Source organism: Amblyomma americanum, chromosome 9 (genome assembly GCF_052857255.1).
Source record: "Amblyomma americanum isolate KBUSLIRL-KWMA chromosome 9, ASM5285725v1, whole genome shotgun sequence".
NCBI classification, from domain to species: Eukaryota; Metazoa; Arthropoda; class Arachnida; order Ixodida; family Ixodidae; genus Amblyomma; species Amblyomma americanum.
In genome coordinates, this window is record NC_135505.1 from 41,164,165 (window position 1) to 41,187,122 (window position 22,958).

At 47.4% G+C, this 22,958-nt stretch overlaps 1 protein-coding gene across 1 annotated transcript in view; it reads left to right on the plus strand.

The window, feature by feature from the left end:
* Positions 1-22,297, plus strand: part of LOC144105002 (uncharacterized) — a 34,434-nt gene extending 12,137 nt beyond the window's left edge. Inside the window, exons 4-6 of the mRNA XM_077638224.1 lie at positions 8,628-8,773; positions 17,169-17,240; positions 22,227-22,297. Of these exons, the coding sequence (XP_077494350.1) occupies positions 8,628-8,773; positions 17,169-17,240; positions 22,227-22,297 (289 nt within the window). The remainder of the gene's footprint in view (positions 1-8,627; positions 8,774-17,168; positions 17,241-22,226) is intronic.
* The last annotated feature ends 661 nt before the right edge of the window (positions 22,298-22,958 follow it).

Here is a 22,958-nt window from a genome sequence, read left to right on the forward strand (position 1 = left end):
GTGTTCTATGTCACCTGCGGGGAACGGAGTCTGGAAGAAACAGGCGCGGGCACCACAGGCGGAACGTGCGCAAAGGCTGGCGTTCGCGGTGGGAGTGTGACGATCTCGGCATACGTGAGAGTAACAAGCGCAAGGGCCGGCGGCATGGTAAGGTAGTGCCGTAGTTAAGGAGTTTCGCAACAGGGGTGGGCTGTGTCGTAAGAGGGCCGACATGGGGAGTGAAGGCAGCCGGCATTTCAAGACTGGGCAGTGCATCGGCAATCGCTTGCGTGATGGTATGCCGGAGCTGCGGAGGGAGGAACGTGAGTGACGCGGTCGTGCAAGACAGGAGCGACAGTTCTCAGGCGACCTCATTCCGCACGAAGTCTTTAATGCGAGATAGAGAGTCAGTGTCTACGGCCCAGCTGGAGAGGAACTCGACAGGCACGGGAGAGCGACGAGCGCAAAGGCGTTCCTAACATAGCAAGTCGAAGCTTTGCCATAGGTTGTTGACAGAGGCTATGGTAGTGGAATTTTTGTCCAACAGCATATGGAAAACGCTAGCTTCTACTCCCTTCGAGATATGTTTGATCTCAGCCTCTGTCATAGAAGAGTCAACACGCTTGCAAAGATTCATCACATCTTCGATGTAGTTGTTGAAACTTTAAGGTATGTGCCCGGCGCAGTAGCGCAAAATTTGTTCAGCTTAGAGTTTTCATGCAGCGGGACGACCAAAGACCTCCGTAAGCTTGGTTTTAAAAATGGCCGAAGCCAGAATGTCGTCCTCATGATTGCTAAACAGGAGGAGCGCGAAGTCGCTCAGGTAAAAGATCACATTGTGAGATCACATTGTGGAGCTTTATGCCGTCATCCCAGTTATGTCAGCTCACCTATTCGTACGAGACCACCCAGTCATCCACGTCCTGATCGCAGTGCCAGCTGAAAACAGCGGGAAGCCGCTGCCGGATGGCAGAAGTACAGGTCACTGGCTGCGACGGGGTGGCGGGCTGTTTACCGCCTTCGGTCGTCGCCACTGGGATCGTGCGGCTGCGGAACTCCACGATGATGGTGGACAATTAAGCCGGAAGCCGCAATTTACGCCAAATGAAGAGTGATTTATTGGGACGTGAGCAGCACCGGCAACGAAGACTCGGCCACAGGTATCCGGGAAAACAGCGGGGCGATAGGCAGGGCTAGACACATAGTAGCTCTCAGCACGAGCATCAATAGGCCGCCTCCAGAGCTTCGGTGTCGTTGGCGTCGGCGCTTGGTCATCTTCATTTAACGGTGATATATAAATGTCAGTTTTGGCATTGAATGATCATGGCCAGGAGAAAGCAGCGATAGAGTGAGAGAAGTCGTCCCAATCTGATGCAGCACGCGGAAAGTAGGTGAATCGGGATGCTGTATGGTCGCGCGGGCGAATAGCTTGAAAGGAATGACCAGCCCGAAGGGATATGCGTGGCGGAGATGCGCAGATGTACGGTTATAATTACCAAAGCACCTGTAATAAATGTTATGAAAAAGAAGTACAGCTCCTCCTTAAGGGTATGACCCCATAGAGGTAAAAGGATGATGCTCAATTAAGCGAAATTGTTCATTGCTTGCTTTACATTTACAGATCCCTGGTAGCCGAAATACAACTCCTGGTGCAGTGGTGCCGGGGTTAAGCTTTGCGCCACTACCCTGCGAAGAGAGGTGCTGCTATCGGCGGGGCACGTGATACCTACAGGCTGCACTTGCCAACGAGCCTCTTGCGTCTGGTCTCTAATATCACTGACACCTGCCACGGTTGGCAGCTTGCTCAACATCCGCTGGGCTGGTTTTGATGACAGCACAAGCTCGCGTGACCTAAGTGTCCTACTTGCAAGCACAGTTCTCATCTGGGAAATTTGTGCGCATTTGTCGATAACGGTGAACGACACTATCGGAGACGACGACGGCGGCGGCTCCTGTGCGAGGCGGGGTCTTTAACACTGTAGTTCTAAAATGGCAGATAAAATAACACATCTCCTGATACGACCCTCTGTGTCCATAAATTCCGAAACAACAATACTCATATCGAATAACTACCGATTAAAGAGTGAATAAATCATTGAAGATGTCCCTGAACACCCACGCATCGCTATCTATTTAGTGCTTCCCTTTGAAGGGCACCCTCGTAAGCATTAGTAACTTACTTGTTACTAAGCATTAGTAACAAAGCAAATTGCTGTCACTGAAAGGCCGAAAGCTGATGATCAGCATGGCTTACCAGTTCCAAGGCGCTTTCCTGTGCACTCAAATCTGTGCTTAATATAGCGTTTCATAATTAAAGTACCTTCCTTTTCTCTAGCCACCACGATTGGTCTGGACTTTACAACTTGTCTTTCACCTTAGATACTCGTCTAGTGAGTGATACAGGAAAAGGCTTGGCCACGTGCAGAGGGCAAAACGCTTGTCGAGAACACGAACTGTGTGTGTTTCGGGATGAACATGTGATATGAAGTGATAACATTTGGTTAAAAATTGATCCGGACATCAGCATGGTAAGTTCAACTCACAGTATTTCATCTTCAAGTGTTGCCTTCCTGGTCGCAGTGACTTAGGGAGCTGCAGAACACACACAGCTTGGTCGTTCTAGGCAAGTGGTTTGCCCTTCTGTTTGCTTGGCTGCAGCATCGAAACTACACAAGCGTCTTTTATCTGCAGGCAGAACATCTCCAGCCTTCCAGACTTGACTGTAGTTGTTCAAGAGGTCCTTCCTCTGCTAGGAACAGGTTGTGCAGGATTCAGTGGGTGGTGGCTTTGGGACCAGGTGCCCAAAAAACGCAACAGACCCCTCAGATGCGACTGCTCTTCTTGAAGCTTTAACGGGGAGTCCATGCAAGGCGCGGACGGAGCAGAAAAAGGATAGCCCACTATTACAGAATATGCAGCTGAAAAGTCATGTAAAGTCATCAGCCAACAACGCAAGAAGCTGCCGCTTGCGCGAAGTGAACGATTCAAAACTCTTCTGAAACGACGTTCACCAGCCATAGTCCGAGTGACTCCAAGTCTTCTTCTCAGTGAGAACATACCGTCAAGCTAGATCATATAAAATGTCACTGTGACCTTTACGTTTTATTTGTGGGACGTCGATTTCCTGAATTCTACACATTAAAGGCAGCGTTCAGCGCCCTGTAATTATACTTGTACGTGAGTTGCTGTACCACTCTGCTGCTCTCGAGAAACTCCTCTGGCAGGAGGTCCAACATTTTTTTAATAGTCACTTCAGTTCTACGCCTGAAATCTCAACGCGTCCATGAACATTCTCGCATTAGGCCACTCACTTGCATTTTCTGATTAGTGCACCTTCACACCTGGGTGTCGGTCAAAACTCGGAAACCAGACGCTCTCAAAAGTTTAGTGTGTAATGGCGTTCATTCGTAGTGCAGGTCGGTGGTCGTAGATCAAAGAGCGTCACAACGAGCACACTCCCGGGAGTCGCATATAGCGGCAAAGCAATTTCATGGCTAGGCCGAGAGTGGAGGAAGCAACCCAGAGCCAAACGAGCGCGCCGCAGGGATACGACGCGGGAGGGTCCGAGGGGGCCTGGCGGTGTTTCTGGTGCAACTGGAGCTATGTGATGAGAGAGCGCGCAAGTTGCCGACATTCCTCGGCATACATGGATGCTTCGGAAAGGGGCTTGGTCTAGGTAGACTCAGGGCGATAGGGAAGAATGGTGTCCACAGTGAATGCAGGCAACGAGCCATATGAGAGAAAGAATCGGGAGAATCCCGTCCTTGTCTTTGTAGCTGTATTAAACGCGTACGTGAAGAGAGTACTTCGTCCCAGTTGCTGTGTGCGGTATCAACGTACATGATGGCCATGTCACTGAGTGTGCAGTTCAACCGCTCATTCGTGCCGTTTGTTTGGGCAATGATATGCGCTGGAACAGCAATGGACGATTTAGCATTGCTTTAGCAGTGCATCAACGGCGTCCGAGAGAAACCCACGGCCGCGGTCACTGAGTTCTTTCGGGGTGCCGTGGCGAAGAACAAGTCGGTGGAGGATTTTCGAAGCAACATCCTGTGCGGTGGCAGGTTGGGCAGCCTATGTTTCTGTGTAACGGTTGGGGCGGTCAATGGTCAAAATGGCCCAGCAGTTGTGAGCCGAAAAGGTTGGAAGCGGAATGTCAAGATCAATACGGACGCGATCAAAGGGGCGGCTAGGGTGGAATAACGGCTGTAACGGAGTGGCATCGTGGCGAGCATGGCTCTTGCGACGTTGGCAGGCTTTCCAGTACCTAATGTACTGACCCATAAAGCGGTACATACTGTGCCAGTAGTATCGCAGACGCAGGCGAGCGTATATTTTTGATTCACCAGCGTGCCCGCATTGTGAATCTGCGTGCAAAGTGGCGCAAATGGCAGCAGGAAGGTGGCGAGAGATTACCAACAGACATTTCCGCCCGTCCTAGAGGTAGTTAAGTGGTATAAAAGACCATCATGAACGGCAAAGTGGTGGGCTTAGAGTCGAAGGGTCCTGGAAGAAAAATGCAGTGAGGGATTAAACAAGAAGGTGAGCTGCGAGTGATCCAAGTATCCTTCAGCTGTTCAGAGAACATATCAGGGACGTCGAACGATGAGCAATCGCAGGCACAGACGAGCGTAGAGGTTGAATCGCATGAGAGCGTTGAACGAGAAAGGGCATCGGCGTCAGACCGCTTGCGTTCAGAGCGACCTCAATATCATACTCCTGGAGATGTAAAACACAGTGGGCGAGACGGCCGGAGGGATCTTTGAGGCAGGACAGCCAGCAGAGGGCATGATGGTCAGTGACGACATAGAACGGCCGGCCGTAGTTGTAAGCGCAGAACATGGCAATCACCCAAATGACGAAATTCTTCTTAAGTGACAGAATACTTCTATTCCGTATTGGTGAGGCCACAGCGGGCGTAAACGATAACATCATCCGGGTACCCAGACTTTCGCTGGGCAAGAACTGCACCGAAACCCACACCGCTCGCGTTAGTGTGAATTTCTGTCGGACAGCCGACATCAAAATGGCGAAAGATTGGAGAGTGGTCACCTGCGAAGTAGTGTCGAACGCGGTAAAGCAGGCTCGTGACCAAGATGAGAGGTTCGGGCGGCTGATAGGAAGCTCCGTTAAACGGGCAATTATATAGGCGAAATTGCGGATGAAGCGGCGAAAATATGAGCACAAGACTATAAAAACCGAAGTTCTTTTAAGTTGGTCGGCTTGAGAAAGTCAGCCAAGGCGTGAAGTTTGTCAGGGTCATTAAAAAGATGGTTCGAAATGACATAGTCTAATATTGTCAACTTCGTAGCACTGAACTAACATTTCTTCGAGTTGTAGCCCCACTTCAGGAAGGCACGTGAGTAGGCTGCGAAAGCTCTGGAGATGGGAAAGCAAATCTTTGAAAAGACAGCAGTGTCAGCCAGATGACATAGACAAGTTTCTCATTGAAGCCCGCTGAAAATATTATCCATCATTCTCTCAAATGTCGCAGGGGCATTCCATAGGGCGAATGGAAACAAACTGAATTATACAAGCTGTCCATGGCGGCGCAGGCGGTTTTCGGCTGGTCAGCGGCAGCCATCGGAACTTGTCAATTATCGGAGCGAAAGTCAAAGGACAAAAAATACTCCACTCCCTGCAAGCAATCCTATTCTTTGTCGATTTGGGGTAGGGGATAAACATCCTTGCGCGTAATCTTGTTCAGATGTCGGAAGTCCACACAGAAGCTGATTGAGACATCTTTTTCGTCACCAGGACAACAGAAGAGAACCAAGAGATGTTAAATGGCTGTATGATGCTGCGCTGTATCATATCATCGGCATTGCCACGGATGACGCTGCGGTCGGTGGGCGAGACATGGTACAGTCGCTGGCGGAAGGAGGCGAGTGTACCTTTGTGAAGTTCGGGAGGAAGGGCCAACGCACGGCCCAGTGTATGTCGTGGAAGGTGAAAACACGTGCTGAAGCGTGGGAGAAGTGTGAATATCTGAGCACGTTGAGCGGGCGGGAGGTCGGCAACGATGGCCCGATAAAAAGTGTCGACAGGAAGCGGATCCGGCATGGTCGTACATAAGGTCAGAGCAGTGACCTCGAGACAGGCAGGGTGATCAGAGAACTCGTAGGCAAGTGCAGGGTCCAGTTCTTATATACGACCGAGGAATTTCTCTCAAAGGGCAGCAGACAGGCAAGGAATTGGCTTGGAGACATAGATGACACAGTGGCCATCGGAAATCGTGATTACGCTGAAGGAATCATTAGACGTCGATGGCGGGTGGTTGGTGTGCAGTGGGTGTAAAGAGAAAAGGGCTGTGGAGGGCAGAGTAAGGTCGGAAGGAATGAGGGTAGAAGAGAAGAGATGTATGTCGGTGTCGGCAGCAACAAGAAGCGCAGCGGAGCGCACTGGCTGGTCGCACAACGAAGGTTATGCACGGAAGAAAGCGCCAGTTTAGCACAAGCACAATCAATTACTGCACAGTGGGTCAAGAGGAGGTCGCCACCGAGTATAACATTGTGATTGAGAGCACTCATGGAGCACAAAAAACTCGATGGTACATGCTACGTCGTTGATAAAAACGCGTACTGGCTGCGAAGGGATGAATGCACTGCGAGCTGCCTGTAGAGAGCGAAAAGTCGGACAGCGGCGTTATCATCTTGAGAATTTTGCTACGAAGAGAGTCACTAATATCCGACACAGCAACACTGGTGTCAACGAGCGCGACAGTAGGGACACTTGCGACAAACACTCGAATAACGTAAGCGGGAGGAAATGGAGGACTTAACGAGTTCGCAAAAGACGCAGTTCTTGCCTCCAGAACTGCGACATTCAGTTTTTCTCTCCGAGAGAGTCCGGTCGCCGGAGCATTGGAAAAATTGAAAGTCGTCGAGGACAAGGCGAGTGGCGGGTCGAACACTGTGCGCGAGGCACAGACGAGCCAGAGGACCACTGGGCAAGGGCGGCACTTAATTGTATCTGTACGGGCGCACATCATCCCCAAACGGAGGCCCGGAGAGGTGGCCCGGAAGCCCACAAGCAGAGCAGATGCGTCGACTGTCGGCGCTACGCCAAGGGTTCGTAAGGTGGCGTCGGCTGCGAGGAAACGAGGCTGGTGGATGTGGCAGACACGGGGGTAGAGCACAATAGGCAGACCTGCTGTGGTACACAAGAGGGGCGAGCGAGCGTGGTGTCTGAGTGACGTCTTCAGCATAGGCGAGTGGTGCTAACGCAAGGGGAAGCGTGGGGCTGGATGGCAAGACTGCACCGACTTGCTCCTGAGCAACACGGCGGATAGTTTGCGCAAGGGTGGGCGCTAGATCAGCAGGAGAGCAGATAGGATCTTGAACGTGATGGAGAATAGAAAGCGGGCGGCGACTTATTCGTGGCTGATGTCATTCACGCGCTGCATGAGCAGGCATTGCTCACTACATTAAGGACCAAGGGCCAAGACAGCAAGACCCTCGGTAGAAGCGCCATACTGCAGCGTAAAAGCGCGGTGTTTTTGCGACTCGTCAAAGCTTTGGCGCAGCTTGATGACGGTACTGACGGAGCTCGGCTTCTTTTCCAGCAGCATTGGGAAAGCGTCTACGGCGATTCGTTTAAGGATGAGGCTAACTTTTTCTGTCTCGGACATGTAAGGGTTGACGCGCTTGCATAAATCAACGATGTCAATATCGTTCATGAAAGTTTCCCCCTGGAGCTTAGCTTGAGCACGGAGACGTCGCTCGGCGCTGAGTTTACGCACGGCTGGACGGCCGAAAACGTCGGCGAAGCTTTTGTTAAATGAGGAGCAGGTGAGAAGGTCGGCATCATCGTTTTAAAATCACAGGTTGGCAACGTCTTTGACGTAGAAGAGGCCGTTGATCAATTTAATGGAATCGTCCCACCGATTTTAACTGCTCACGGGCTCGTAGGTGGCGAGCCAATCGTCGAACTCCTGGTCGTTGTTCCCACTAAATAGACAAGGGGCACGCGGACGCTGCACCCCGGAACAGAGGACGGTGGTAGGGGTGGGCAGCGATGGTTTGCTCGTACCTTCTGGCTTGGTCGCCAGGGCGAGTAACGTTCGGATTCGAAGTTCCATGATGAGGACCAGGACAGGAGAACCGAGACGCCCCCGACAAGTGTAAAGGTGTTTATTCGCAGTGCAGGTCGGTGGTCGTAGATCGAAGAGCATCACGACGTGCACACACCCAGGAGTCGCACAGGATCCAGGGATCACACAACTGTACTTCGTCGACCGCTTCGCCCCCACGCTTGAAGCGCTGCCGGTTGTTCCCATTACCGATCACTCATTTCCCTTTTGTGAGCCGTAAGGTCTTCACCCGCCGAGTATAACACTTCGAGTCGCACATACTAAAGAACTAGCTCCCAGGGTGTTATTCATTGTTATTCAGAGTTATTCATTGCTACATTTTATTTCGCACAAGGAATAAAGTTTCTTGTAGAAATTAACTTGTTACGACGCTTCTAGAATTAGGTTTCAAGTCATATAACTCCTCTCAACACCTCCACCAAGAAATAAGGTAAACATGCGTCTTTATTTTTGCACACGAGGTACTGAGTGCTCTGATGCACGATGCGAACGTGAATGCCCGTGGGAACAGGTCTTTTGCCAAGTCCAAATAGCAGCGCAGATGACGTCACTGCAGGAGCGGCAGCAGCGCCGGCTCGGCGGGCAAGTCGGACAGCGAGAACAAGTCGGCCGCCTCCATGATCATCACCATCGGAGGCCTGGTTGCCTTCGCCGTTGTCGTGCTGGGCGCAGTCGGCTTCATCGTCTACAAGGTCACGCAGAGTGAGTGGCCTAGTCGGCTTCATCGTCTACAAGGTCACGCAGAGTGAGTGGCCTCCTTTGGCCCGGTAGCATCGCGCAGATGTTTTAGTAAAATATTAGGATGGGTCTAATTTCTGTTGTGCCGAACTACAGAGATTCACACGTATTTCACATTTTGTTGTCTACCATTAAACGCAGCAGAAAGTCAGAAACCACCACTTCGCTGGCGACCGTCCCGTACACTGCTGACAACACGTACATTATCCGCGTGGAGACATTCATGGTCAGTGACGAGGAACGCGAAATGCAGCACAGATTTTTAGGTTCCTCTGGATAAAGAACTTCCGGAAAGCGCACTGCCATCAGCTTGTTTACTGGTTATCGAACTTGAACCTGTCCCAAAATAATTTTAACTCTTATTACATTTGACGAGAAAAGAAACGCAAGAGAAGACAACAAGGTTGTTTGCGTTTGGTTTCATCGTTATGGTGAGCGCAGCGGAAGCGCGGCACAAGCTATGGTTGAAGGATAAACGCCAGATAGAATAATTCCGTGAAATGCACTATAGCTAACTCACTCATTAATTTTTTTTTGCATCATCACTTAGTTACTTCAGCGCTGTCGCTTCCTATGCGGAGCTGCGCTCGACAATTCTTCCTCCCCCCTAACCTCAAGACTAAGTATAACTGTCTCACTCAAAGACTCATAGCACTCACTCATAGCAGCAGCCCTGCGACAATGGACAGTCAGCTTTGCTCGGGACCCATCCAGGAAATATGAGGAGGCGCGGTACTTTGCAACAGAAATGTGAAATGTCACGTTCGGTCTGGCTACCAAACGTGTTTTTGCCTGACACCTATAAATTCTCCTTTATTCCTTGAGAAGTTAAGATTATAATTAATAAATATTCACAACACCATGCAGCGGACATAGCGCGCCTGGTTTTGGCCCCAGCTGCTTCAGACCGGTCGTGCGAAGCCATATTTTCTTCTTTTCTTTAACTTTCCGCAAATTTTTTGTGGGAAACCGGTCAATTGAAGAAGTTTTTCGCTGAGGAGAGGTGGAAGCCTGGATGATATTCTCATTGACCAATCTTACAACGCCTTTATGGGAAAGGTGTTACGGGGGCGATTTACACGATTTTCGAGGCTTTGAAGTACCCTGCGGTGAAACTAAACAAATGAAACACATTTTTTTCTATGAGCGCATTTTTTTTAAGTGAGCAGCGTCGTTTTCTTCGCGTTTTTTATGCTCTGCAGAAGAATGTAGGGATGATACCCGGACAATTGCTTGCTGCGAACTGACAATTGCGACTACTCAACGCGACCGCCATTTTAAATGCACGAGTTAATAGATTTCTAATTCAAGAATTATTTATGCTTTTATGTGGGGTTAAAATGCGTGCCTGAGCTAAGTCTGCAAGAATGGACAGTCGGGCTAGTTGGTTCGAGTTCATCCTGAGAAACAGTGCAATATACGGGACAGAAGATAGACGACAGGACCAGCGCTGACTATCAATTGACGTTTTTATTTCAGAGGGCAGAATTATATAGGCTTTTGACGCTGACAGCAAAGATAAAAAATAAAATCATGACTGTCACAACTCTTCATACAAAGGCCACAGGGAAGGCGTGTGCTCCGCTTATGGCTAATATGATCCGGGGGGGGGGGGGGGGAATTGACGGAGCAACAACAAAATCTTAAAACCGAGGAAAAACCAATAGGAAACAAAGGAAGGCCCAACAAAATGGTTTGTAAACATATACTGTAATAGTATCGCGAAGTGAATGCATTTTTCGCTATCAATGAGACAAATATTTCTTGCACAAGAAGATATACCGAAGATAAGACAGATTCAGTACGCCCAGGGCAAAGCCGCGTTACCTCGCTGATCGTCAGCAAGTCACGTTTCAGACCAGGATATCTGTGCTCCTTAAAAAAAATGTGACCAAAAAGACGAAAATATGCTAAACTAAGTGAGGTTCACTTACGTAGACAGAGGCAGATAAATTGCGAGTTGTGCGCACTCATATGAAGTACCGAAACGTATGTGAATTCGCATTTGACACGGTCAAAGATCGTCATTGTGCTGAGAAATATGGGATAAGCTGGCGCAATTTTCTCAAACCAGCAACAACGCCAAAACACATAGCTCTGTCGGACATACGGACAAACGGGAGAGACGGAGTTTTTTGCATTTTATCCGATGTTTGTAGTCGATGTACCTGAAGTGGCCCTGCACACTCGGTGTCACCGAGTCTCTGGAGCGAGTTTGGCATGCGTGGTATGAGCGGTGTTTTGAGGCACGCCAACGCGTTCTTAATAACGTGGGGAACTCTAAGAGCTCCTCTCCGCAAGGCAGCATTTGATGCCACGTTCATACACAAAATTTCCACTTTCTCCGAATTAGAAAGGAGAGTTCATCCTGTGCGCTGATCGCTGCTTTTTAAATCGTGTTTTTACAGTTCTGAACAGCCTTCAGAACCGTGCAAAGCGCTTTAAAGGAAAAACGAAACAATCTGGCTTGTCCGTATTTGCAATACGCATCACGTGTGGACATTCAATAAAAGCGAAAAAAGGCAGACCTAGCGTTTTGCGTTCTAGTCTTGCATTCTTCTTTTGCTTAGCATTCACGTCTTTCGCCACTCGCACGCCACGGAAACGGCATTTTGTTAGTACGAGTGGACTCTATCAAGGCAGATGATTTTGTTACGTTTTGTAAACCATGCAGGCCTCGGTGTTGTGGTGGCGGTGTAACACGTTTATTAGGGGCTCGGAGGTAAAGAAGAACCTGAAAAGCAATGCTATGTCGGCTAAGGCGCCATTCATACAGCGGAGCTTCACCTATACACAGCAAGAATGCTGTCAATCCCTGGAAGCAGTGTCCGGCCTGGTATGTAGGCGGAACGTCTGCTTCACTAAATGGGAAAAAAATCTCTTATCTTCAATCCTCTTTTTTCTTGTGACGCAGAGTGCACACGGAAAAAAATTCCAAAGCCAAATTTATGCTTACTGATATAGCCCATAGCTAGTATAATGCGTTATAAACGTCAGCCGCAGGGAATGACCTTTACGCACGCAGCGGATGCTGCGCCTATTTTAATATCTGGCGGTCTCGTGTTTCCTTCCAACTTTTTGCTGCAGGCGACGATACTAAGACTACGACGAGCGGGGACACTTCGAGCAAGTATACAACTGCCATGCCGAAGTTTTCGGGAAAACTACTTCTCTAAGCGGCCAGACTAAGTAGCCGCGTTTATACAATTTCAGATGTCAAAGATACCCAAGAATTGAAAAAACTGCCACAGTTATAATGCCATAACGATTATTCTTGCTATGTACATTCATGCTGCTCTGCTCATGAACAGAATGGAAACTGTTTGTATTAAGCAAAGGCGAAACAGATTTGCACCACCAGACCAGGCGGGTCCGAATCATATTCTAGCAAGGTAGATTCAAATCCAGGTGGTGTTTTTTTTTCTGAGAAAGCTTTTCTTTTCGTTGATTGATAATCACTTCATTATACGCACTTAAATAGATCTGGTGAGGGAGGGTGAAGGCGGAGGAAGATGAGCAAGACGGCGAGGGGACCCTCGGCAGTTCTAGGTGAACGGGCACTGTTGGGGCAGCAGCGTACTTCAATGTCCAGCCCACGATTGGAAACTGTAGCTTCTTTTGTGAGCTGCGCATAACAGCCTCCCATCGCTCCTGTGATTCCATCCCTTGGGAGAGAAGTTTCAGTACGTTTAGGGAAGTTTGACAGGTGTGTTTAAAATCCGCTCTGGTGCTTGGGCTAAGGGACTGCTTGGAGATTTTTCCCCTCTATCTATGAGGAAGCGGAGAAAAGGGGATGACACTGTGGCGGTTTGTAATGAACATCATATCTCCTACTCGGTTTTGGTTAGGGAAGGGTGAGGATAGTGGTAGATTTGGCCTGAGTTTCTATAAATCAGAGTGTTGTCGTGACTGGTGAAGAGGCGGTCCTTTGCACTGCGGAGCGGAGGGCCGGCCGTCCACAGCCGGGTTGACGACAGCTCGGTCTTGCTTGCGGGCGGCCGTGTTTCCCGGGCGTCTGCAGTGCACTGGAACCGAGAGGAGTGTGATGTGGCGATTGGAAAGGGAAGCATACTACAGGATATAAACAGCTGGGGCGCGGATTTTTTGTTTTTCAAAGTCGCTGATAGCTGTCTTTGAAGCGCAGAAAATTAATTATGAGGAGGAGTGGGCAGCCCCAAGGGCTATTGCCGCCTCTTCCGCTTTGATGGACTGGATGTTTTTTGTGGGTTCTCTCAAAAAGCAAACAAAACACTGCACTTTAACTTTTTTTTACAACCATTCATTGCACTCCTAGGCAGCTGTGCCTTAAAGAGATAGAAATAAAGGAAATAGAAACATTTGTACCCTTACATTAATTACTTTTTTTCAATAAGGGTGTAATTACTCATTGTATCCACTCAAGCGCAGCCTTACGGCTACGAAGGAAAGTTATGCAGCTTTCTTAGAAACTTCGTAGTTAAAGAAAAATTCGTCCTGGTCCGGGTTCGAACCCGGGACCACCACTCCACCTTCTACTCCAGCTTCAACTACTTCACCTTCACCTTGTACTCCACCTTCAACTAACCTTCTACCCTACGAAAGAGGGTGGCCGCCAGAAAAGACCAAATAAGATCAGCCTTTGCAATAGGTACAGAAATCTGCAAAGGGGATAATGATGATTTTCAGGGAAGCTAATCGACTACTTGGTTTCTCGCCATATACGACTTCTCTTGGCAAGCCTATATAAGACAACCAATCACTCAAAATTTCTTAATGCCGGCGCTCTTCTCTAGCTAGCGCTCTTTGCTCACTTTTCCTGCATTGTTAGGACCTAGAGAACAGGAATGTTTTACGAGGGCAACGTAGTAAAACTAACAATGTCCTGTTTCTTCCAACCGATATGATGAAGTGTTCTTGAACCAGATATGCGAACAATAGTTTACTCTCTTGGAGACTATATTCTTTCCCCCTTTTAGTTGTTTAGTTCGCGTTTTTGTTTTCACTTTTCTTGCGAAGTGCTGGATTTTGGTTCTTTGTAGCTTTCACAGATCCATCCACCTGCTGTAAAAATGCAAACATGTAAATGTGCGCACGATTCACTACGGCAAAATTTCATTACCTCTTTCTTTTTATCTCTCTGCTTAATAAAGGCACGGCTGGAGATGGCAACACCAGTGTGGAAGAGGGCAGCGCTGCGGTGATCTTCTTCCGAAAGGTCGCCCCAATGAAAGGTTCGGTATTAGACCTAATAATTGTTAACAGCGGCCCGCCACTCCACCACGCTGAGGAAACAGGCATTGGTAGCGTCAGTTCTGCGCAGGAGCTATTTCACGCATACTACATGCCGTGCATGAGGCATTAATTGAGCGTTGAGGTGACCTTTCGGGTTGGAATTACGCCCGACATTCATTGCGGCAATTCTGTATTGTCTTAGCTGCCGATTCCACCAGCATTAGCTTTATGGTATATTTACAACCGCTACAATTGTCTGGACCATAGAATAAAACGGCCTGCAAATGCGTTTCTCTAAACGCCCTTCATCACTCCATTTGACATGATTGGCTTAGTCTGACGTTCGCCCCTCGATATTTTGCGGACTGCTGTAGATGGCTGACAGCTGCTTTTGAAGAACACCTGTCTCATTGTTTTCATTGCCGCTTGTATTTTTCGACGACTAGGGCGAAGCGCCCTATAGACTTCGGATTTGTACTGTCGCGTTCTCTCTTACGCTTAACCCGGTGGTTGCTACAGGTAGCTGCCAACTTCCTTAGTGGCCATAAGTAGCAGCTCTTTTTGGAACGATCGGGAAAGTGATCCGCGGTTTTGCCTGCGGCCGGCACGCCCACAGGTGGGGAATTATTGATTTCGAGTTGAACCCTTATAACCAGAACCTGCGTGTTTAAAGGAATAGCAAGTAGCAGTTTAAACATGATTAGATAACGTAAAACAACAGAAAGGAGACAGAAGAAGCCACATCTTTCAGTATACTCCACAACACTGCAGTTGACTTCGGCACCTATCCTTTATCACTCAACTTTTATCTGTTCTACGGGGGATGGAGGGGGGGGGGGGGGATGCGAGCTGCCGGCAGTACGGAATCTGTGTTTTCCTTGTTACTACCTGTACAAGTGCGGTTAAATGAAATTTGTCTCGCGCTTCCACGTTCATCGTCTAACAGGGCGTGATTATATCTTAAATGGAGAACAAACGTGTTTTCACACTGTACCGCACGTGTTTTTTCCATGAGGTGCGAGACTAACTCTGCACATGGCACCACATACATTGATTCACATCTTCCTAGCCTTATGTAGTTTACATGTTGCTGTAAAGAGGATATTTTGATGCCAATAGCACTAGGATGGAGATTATGCCTGTCACCTTTGTAAGAGGCTCCTGGTTTTGCGGTCATTTCATGTTATCAATGTGACTGCGCCCATTCCAGGACGAAGGCCTCTCCTGGTGTTTCACCTGGGACTGTGCACAATTTTTAAAACTAGGCTTTTTTAATAAAAAGAGTGCTTTTCTCTGCGTATCATTACCAGTGGTGAAGTGCATCGAAATACAGCTAAGATGTGCTAACTAGCAGGCTGGTTAACTAATATTCAATAGACAGCTTTTTACTATCAGCCACCGCGATAACTGAGGGGTGCATACACCGCGGTAAGTAATAACCATACCACTTTTTGATATTTCGAAAAACTGGTTACCCTCCGAGCTGCGTTATAACAAATTATGCCTTCATCGCACCAATATGCATGCTCTTTCGGGAAGCTTGCGGGCAAAGCAACCTCTCCAGTACATGTAATTGCCATGGTCGAAATAGCCAAAATTTGTTTGCCACAGCGCCGAGGGTAATCTCATTCTAGAAATCATAAAAGCTAATATGGATATTGCTTACGGTTGGCTACACTCATCTGAATAATTAAGTAGCCTAACACTAATAGTCTAAAACTATCCCTGCCTTTGCCTCCTTCTACCTATCTATCTATCTATATATCTATCTATCTATCTCTCTAACTGTCTATCTATCTATCTATCTATCTATCTATCTATCTATCTATCTGTCTATCTGTCTATCTGTCTATCTATCTATCTATCTGTCTATCTGTCTATCTATCTATCTGTCTATCTGTCTGTCTGTCTGTCTATCTGTCTATCTGTCTATCTCTCTATCTATCTATCTGTCTATCTATCTATCTGTCTATCTGTCTATCTATCTATCTGTCTATCTGTCTATCTGTCTATCTGTCTATCTATCTATCTGTCTATCTATCTATCTGTCTATCTGTCTATCTATCTATCTGTCTATCTGTCTATCTGTCTATCTATCTGTCTATCTGTCTATCTGTCTATCTATCTGTCTATCTGTCTATCTGTCTATCTGTCTATCTGTCTATCTATCTATCTGTCTATCTGTCTATCTGTCTATCTATCTGTCAATCTGTCTATCTGTCTATCTATCTATCTGTCTGTCTGTCTATCTGTCTATCTATCTGTCTGTCTGTCTGTCTGTCTATCTGTCTGTCTATCTATCTGTCTGTCTATCTATCTGTCTGTCTGTCTGTCTGTCTGTCTGTGTCTGTCTGTCTACTGTTTGTCTGTGTCTGTCTGTCTGTGTCTGTCTGTCTGTCTGTCTGTCTGTGTCTGTCTGTCTGTCTGTCTGTCTGTGTCTGTCTGTCTGTGTCTGTCTGTCTGTCTGTCTGTGTCTGTGTCTGTGTCTGTCTGTCTGTCTGTGTCTGTGTCTGTCTGTCTGTCTGTGTCTGTCTGTCTGTGTCTGTGTCTGTGTCTGTCTGTGTCTGTGTCTGTCTGTCTGTGTCTGTCTGTCTTTCTGTGTCTGTGTCTGTGTCTGTCCGTCTGTGTCTGTGTCTGTCTGTCTGTGTCTGTCTGTCTGTCTGTGTCTGTGTCTGTGTCTGTGTCTGTCTGTCTGTCTGTCTGTATGTCTGTCTGTCTGTCTGTCTGTCTGTGTCTGTCGGTCTGTGTCTGTCTGTCTGTCTGTGTCTGTCTGTCTGTCTGTCTGTCTGTATTTGTTCTGCATGGATCAAAACACATACAGAGGTTCCGCTTGTGTGACGTGTTCCTCTTCGTTCATTCTTGCCTCTATCGATCTATGACGGTTTGTCACTGAGATAACAGCAAACTAAGACCCCGCATGCAAGGCACCACTCGCGAAAAATGAATTTTCAGTTGTCTGTGCTGCTTAAAGCGCGAAGAATTGAATTCAGCAATGTCGGATTCCCGCGAACGCTCATTGCGAGAGCGTACTTCTTCTCATGTTGACCTTGTTATACAGCCCTGGTACGTTCGTTACGAGAGCCCTTCGCGGCGACATATTTTGTGCTGCTTCAGCGATGTATGCAGCGTTCCCCCGCTTTCCTTACAGTTCGCAAGGACGTCCGCAGAGGTGTGCAACAGTTCCTGGTCTTCGCCGAGGCCCCCGATGTCGCTAATCAAGGTATGCCGCCTGCTTAGTTGGTACGATGCAATCTCCAAAGCATCGAAATAAAAGAATGCTAGTTTATTTGCGACCAGATGATGTATTTGAAATGGCTGTAGAAGATTTGAAGCAGGTTGGACGAACTGCTTCTGCTTAGGGTGTAATAAACCCGTGACAACAAAAAAGGACAAAACGGCGAACTTCGCTACATCGGTGAAATTTCTTCATAAATATCCTCAGTTTGTTCCTTTCGCGGATTGGACCACAACGGGGCTCCAGGCACGAGCTCTTAGCAAGAGAAGCATTCGCAACGTTTCGCTCGCATAGCGTTGTAGGGAGAAGGTGAAATTGTGAAATCAGTTTCCTTTACCTCCTTTATTCCGCATATCAAAATTTCAGTTATATGCGGTTGTTTTTCCTGCAGCCTCGTTTGCGCTCGGCAATTAAATAAGGTGAACACTGATTACTGCATACAGAAACTCGACGAAAAAAATTACGATTTAGCGTGGTTAGGCTAAATGCAAATTTGATGCGCTAGCATGTCGGTTCTTACTCTCTCACTGTTCTTTCAACACCTTGCATTTATAGGTCTATGGGAGTAATCATACCAATCCTGGCACAGCAACTTAGCAGTAAAGCCTTAAACCACTGCCCTGGTGTGTCCCAGGTTGCTGCTTTCGCGCAGCCTCTCGCGAACAATGATTTATTGAACTGTCACCTGCTACCGCCGATGAACAGGTGGTGTTAACGAAACGAAGTAGAGTGACGTAGGAGGCCCACCTGCAGCTCCAGCGGGTGGCATCCATCCTCCCAGGCCATCAAGATCAAAGAGGGACTGCGCAAACATCGGCAAAATCAGTGAGTGAGGGCTGTAGTGTTAGCTCACTAAAATCTCGAGACAAGCAACCTAGATGTCAGGCGGATGCTAGTTCACGTGACCATGTGACATCATCATCACGCTGCCCACACAGAGAGCATCCACATACAAAAACTAACCTGCTGATCGGAAGCTCTAGGGATCCCGGATATCCAGATACCTACTCTGTTCAAACTATTTTCCAATAGTGTCCGAAACTTCTGGTCACTGTCGTTCCACTGGTTATATGCTGTGACTATATATATAGTATTTTATTAAGAAATACATTTAAAGGATGCTTCCGAACCAATTTTGGGCGCAGCCTGCTTACACAGCTCAATGTAATGCTGCGATTCTGGGGCTATGCAATTTTGCCCCATTAATCAAGCATTATGCACTGCTGTGACCCTCGGGCACGCCTGCCGACTCTCGCTACTCCCAAGGCTCGTGCGACGCTGTCCTGCTACAACCTTTTGGATTCCAGCGGCTGCGAAATCCCCCAAAACACTAATGCATTTCAATATGGTCTCTGATTGCGCTGTAAGTTTAGCCAACTCTCATACAACTGGTGACATGAGGATAAACTCTTAACCGTTGTATATAATAAAAATATTTCAGAAGGACTGAGTGTCAGGGCCCCAACCATCACTTTGCCAGTGTCTCTCTATTGTGACTTGTACCTCAAATGCTGTTTTCTATTACTGTGCCATATCATCATCATCATCATCAGCCTTACTACACCCACTGCAGGGCAGAGGCCTCTCCCATGTCTCTCCAATTAACCCTATCCTTTGCCAGCTGCATCCAACCTTTGCCTGCAAACTTCTTAATCTCATCCGCCCACCTAACCTTCTGCCGCCCCCTGCTACGCTTACTTTCTCTTGGAATCCACTCCGTTACCCTTAAGGACCAGCGGTTATCTTGGGTTCGCATTACATGCCCTGCCCAAGCCCATTTCTTTCTCTTGATTTGGACAAGGATGTCATTAACCCGTGTTTGTTCCCTCACCCACTCTGCCCGCTTCCGATCTCTTAACGTTACACCTATCATTTTTCTTTCCATGGCTCGCTGCGTTGTCCTTAACTTAAACTGAACTCTTTTCGTTAGCCTCCACGTTTCTGCCCCGTAGGTGAGTACCGGTAAGATTACGCTGTTGTACAGTTTCCTCTTGAGGGAAATTGGTAAACTGCCACTCATGATCTGCGAGAGTTTGCCATATGCGCTCCACCCCATTCTTATCCTTCTAGTTATCTCCCTCTCATGATCCGGATCAGCTGTCACAACCTGCCCTAAGTAGACGTATTCCGTCACAATTTCCAGGCTCTCGCTGCCAATTCTGAACTGTTGTTTCCTTGCTAGGCTGTTGAACATTACCTTCGTTTTCTGCATGTTAATTTTAGACCCATCGATCTGCTCTGCCTGTCTAACTCATTAATCAGGATTTGCAGTTCACCTCCTGAGTGACTCAGCAATGCAATGTCATCAGCAAATCGCAGAATATTTAGGTATTCTCCATTTATTCTTATTCCAAACTGTTCCCAATTCAGGCCTCGAAATACCTCCTGTAAACTTGCGGTGAACAGCATTGGCGAGATCGTGTCTCCTTGACTGACGCCCTTCCTTATTGGAATTTTATTGCTGACTTTATGGAGGACTATAGTAGCTGTGCAGTTGCTATATATATATCTTCCAGTATTTTGACATAAGGCTCTTCTACCCCCTGATTACGCAATGCCTGTATGACTGCTGAGGTTTCCACTGAGTCGAATGCTTTTTCGTAATCAATGAAAGCTATATATAGAGGTTGGTTATATTCTGCGCATTTCTCTATCACCTGATTGATAGTGTGAATATGATCTATTGTGGAATATCCTTTACGAAAGCCTGCCTAATCATTTGGTTGATTTAAGTCTAATGTTGCACTGACTCTATTAGCGATTACCTTAGTAAATACTTTGTAGGCAACGGATAGTAAGCTGATCGGCCTGTAATTTTTCAAGTCCTTGGCGTCTCCCTTCTTATGAATTAAGATAATGTTTGCATTCTTCCAAGCTTCTGGTACAGTCGAGGTCATAAGGCATTGCGTATAAAGGGTGGCTAGTTTTTCTAGCACGATGTCCCCTCCATCCTTCAACAGATCTGCTGTTACCTGATCCTCCCCAGCTGCTTTTCCCCTTTTCATTGCTTCTAATGCTTTCTTTACTTCATCTTTCGTTACTGGCGGGATGACGCATTGCTGTGCACTGTTGTCTTTCTCATTAACGCTCTGATTACATTGGCTACTGTACAGGTCTGTGTAGAACTCTTCGGCTACGTTAACTATATTATCCATATTGCTAATGACATTGCCCTGCTTGTCTCTTAGTGCATACATTTGGTTTTTACCTATGCCTAGTTTCCTCTTCACTGTTTTTAGGCTACCTCCGTTCTTTATAGCATGCTCGATTGTTTCTATATTAAACTTCCTTATGTCGGCTACCTTGCGCTTATTTATTAACTTTGATAGCTCCGTTAGTTCTATTCTATCGGTAGGGTTAAATGCCCTCATGTTTTGGCGCTTCTTAATCAGATCTTTCGTTACCTGAGATAGCTTCCCGGTATTTTTTCGAACTGTCCTACCGCCTACTTCTACTGCGCACTCCATAATTATTGATGTCCGATTATCGTGCATTGAATGAACATCAAGATCATCTTCCTCAGTTAAAGCCGAATATCTGTTTTGCAGCGCTATCCTAAACTCCTGTGCTTTCCCTCTTATGGCTAACTCGTTAATGGTCTTCTTCTTCACTAGCTTCTTCCGTTCCCTCTTCAAGTCTAAGCTAATTCTAGACCTTACCATTCTATGGTCGCTGCAACGCACCCTTCCGAGGACGGCCACATCCTGAATGATGCCAGGTTGAGCGCATAGTATGAGGTCGATTTCATTTTTAATCTCACCATTGGGGCTCTTCCAGGTCCACTTCCTGTTTTCTCGTTTGCGGAAGAAGGTATTCATGATCCGTAAATTATTTCTATCCGCGAATTCGACTAATAACTCTCCCCTGCTATTTCTAGAGCCTATCCCATAGTCACCTACCGCGTGGTCGTCAGCCTGCTTCTTGCCCACCTTCGCATTGAAGTCGCCCATCAGTACAGTGTACTGCGATTTTACTTTATTCATTGCCGATTCTACGTCCTCATAGAAACTTTCAACGGTCTGGTCATCATGGCTGGATGTGGGTGCGTAGGCCTGCACCACTTTCAGCTTGTACCTCCTATTCAGCCTAATTACTATAGCTGCTACCCTCTCGGTAATACTGTAGAGCTCCTCTACGTTGCCAGCTATATCCTTAACAATGAGGAATCCCACACCTAGTTCTCGTCTATCCTCTAACCCGCGATAGCACAGTATGTGTCCGTCCTTTAGTACTGTATATGCCTCACCTGTCCTCCTAACTTCGCTAAGCCCTATCACATCCCATTTAATTCCCGCTAGTTCCTCAAACAGCTCTGCTAGGCTAGCCTCACTAGCTAAAGTTCTAGCGTTAAACGTTGCCAGGTTCAGATTCCAATGGCGGCCTGTCCGGAGCCAGAGATTCTTAGCACCCTCCGCTGCGTCACAGGTCTGACCGCCGCCGTGGTCAGTTGCTCTGCAGCCGCTGGGGACTGAGGGTCGAGGGTTAATTGGTTTGATCATAGAAGGTTGTGACCAAGTACTACACCAGGGTGGCCAAATCCTGCTCTGGTGAGAGAGTGCGTTGTCGGTTATGGTCACCGACATCAGGCCGCACTCCAGGCCTGGCTATGCAATTCCATCGACACGCGGACTTTTTTTTAAACCCGGTGGAGAATTGCGCGGCACCAGGATTTGAACCCCGGTCCTCTTGCACGCGAGGCGGATGATCTACCTCTACGCCATCGCTGCGCCATCGCTGTGCCATATCAACTATAGCAAAATTGCCACCACAGCGACAGTTAACAGCCCACCTATTATGCAGCACCACTGCATGCTTCCGGAATGTAGCCATTTGGAATACCCAAATTTTGAACCGGAACATCCTAAAAGTCATGATTAAACAGTCGGAGTAAGGTCCAGCTTGGCCGCGTTCAGTGCTCTCAACTTGTTCTGGCCTACTGAGCCCATTAAAAATGTAGCACTTTTCACGCAGTGGAGCAGCAGACCTTCCAGAACATCTCCGGCGGCAGCGACAACCGCTTGGATATCCTGGACAACTTGTGAACAAGGCAAGCCCATTTCATTTGTTCCTTATAGCTCCAGTGACCTGAGAAATTGTCGCGCCTCTTCAAGGGACACCTCAGCTCTACAAGGAGTGCCCTTACGCTAAAAGCGTCCTGTTCCTATAAAGGTTGTTAACGCCGCCAGTGGACGCTCGGAACGTGTAAAGTTTTCATGGAAGTGCCACTCGCTTCATTCATGCAAAACCATTTTTTTTTAGTTCGGATTCTTCATAGCAATCTTGTGTGCTGTTCTAATACCAGTTGTATATGAAATATTTGTTTTTATTTGCACTTAAATTGATTCAATAGAAAGTGCTGCTTGAGCCCACATGAGGAAGTTGAAAATATAGATCATGTGTCGTCACGCAGCCTTCATCCCTGCGTTTCTCACTCCAGAAGTGACGCTTCATACGTTATAAAACAAACTGCCGTTTACAATAAAATATTGCCAATTTTAAGCAATTTCGCCTTTTAGCACATAGAAAAATCCATTGGCAGTTTGGCGCATTGTGTAATAGTAGATTTTAACATTATTACTTGCTGTTCCGCAGGGTCAGTGTACTCCAAATTGCCCAAATTTGCCATGTACTTCTCGCTGCCCTTGCCTTTCTTTTCCGTGTTTCATTGCGCATTTTAAGAAAGTACGACCAGTCAGATCAGTA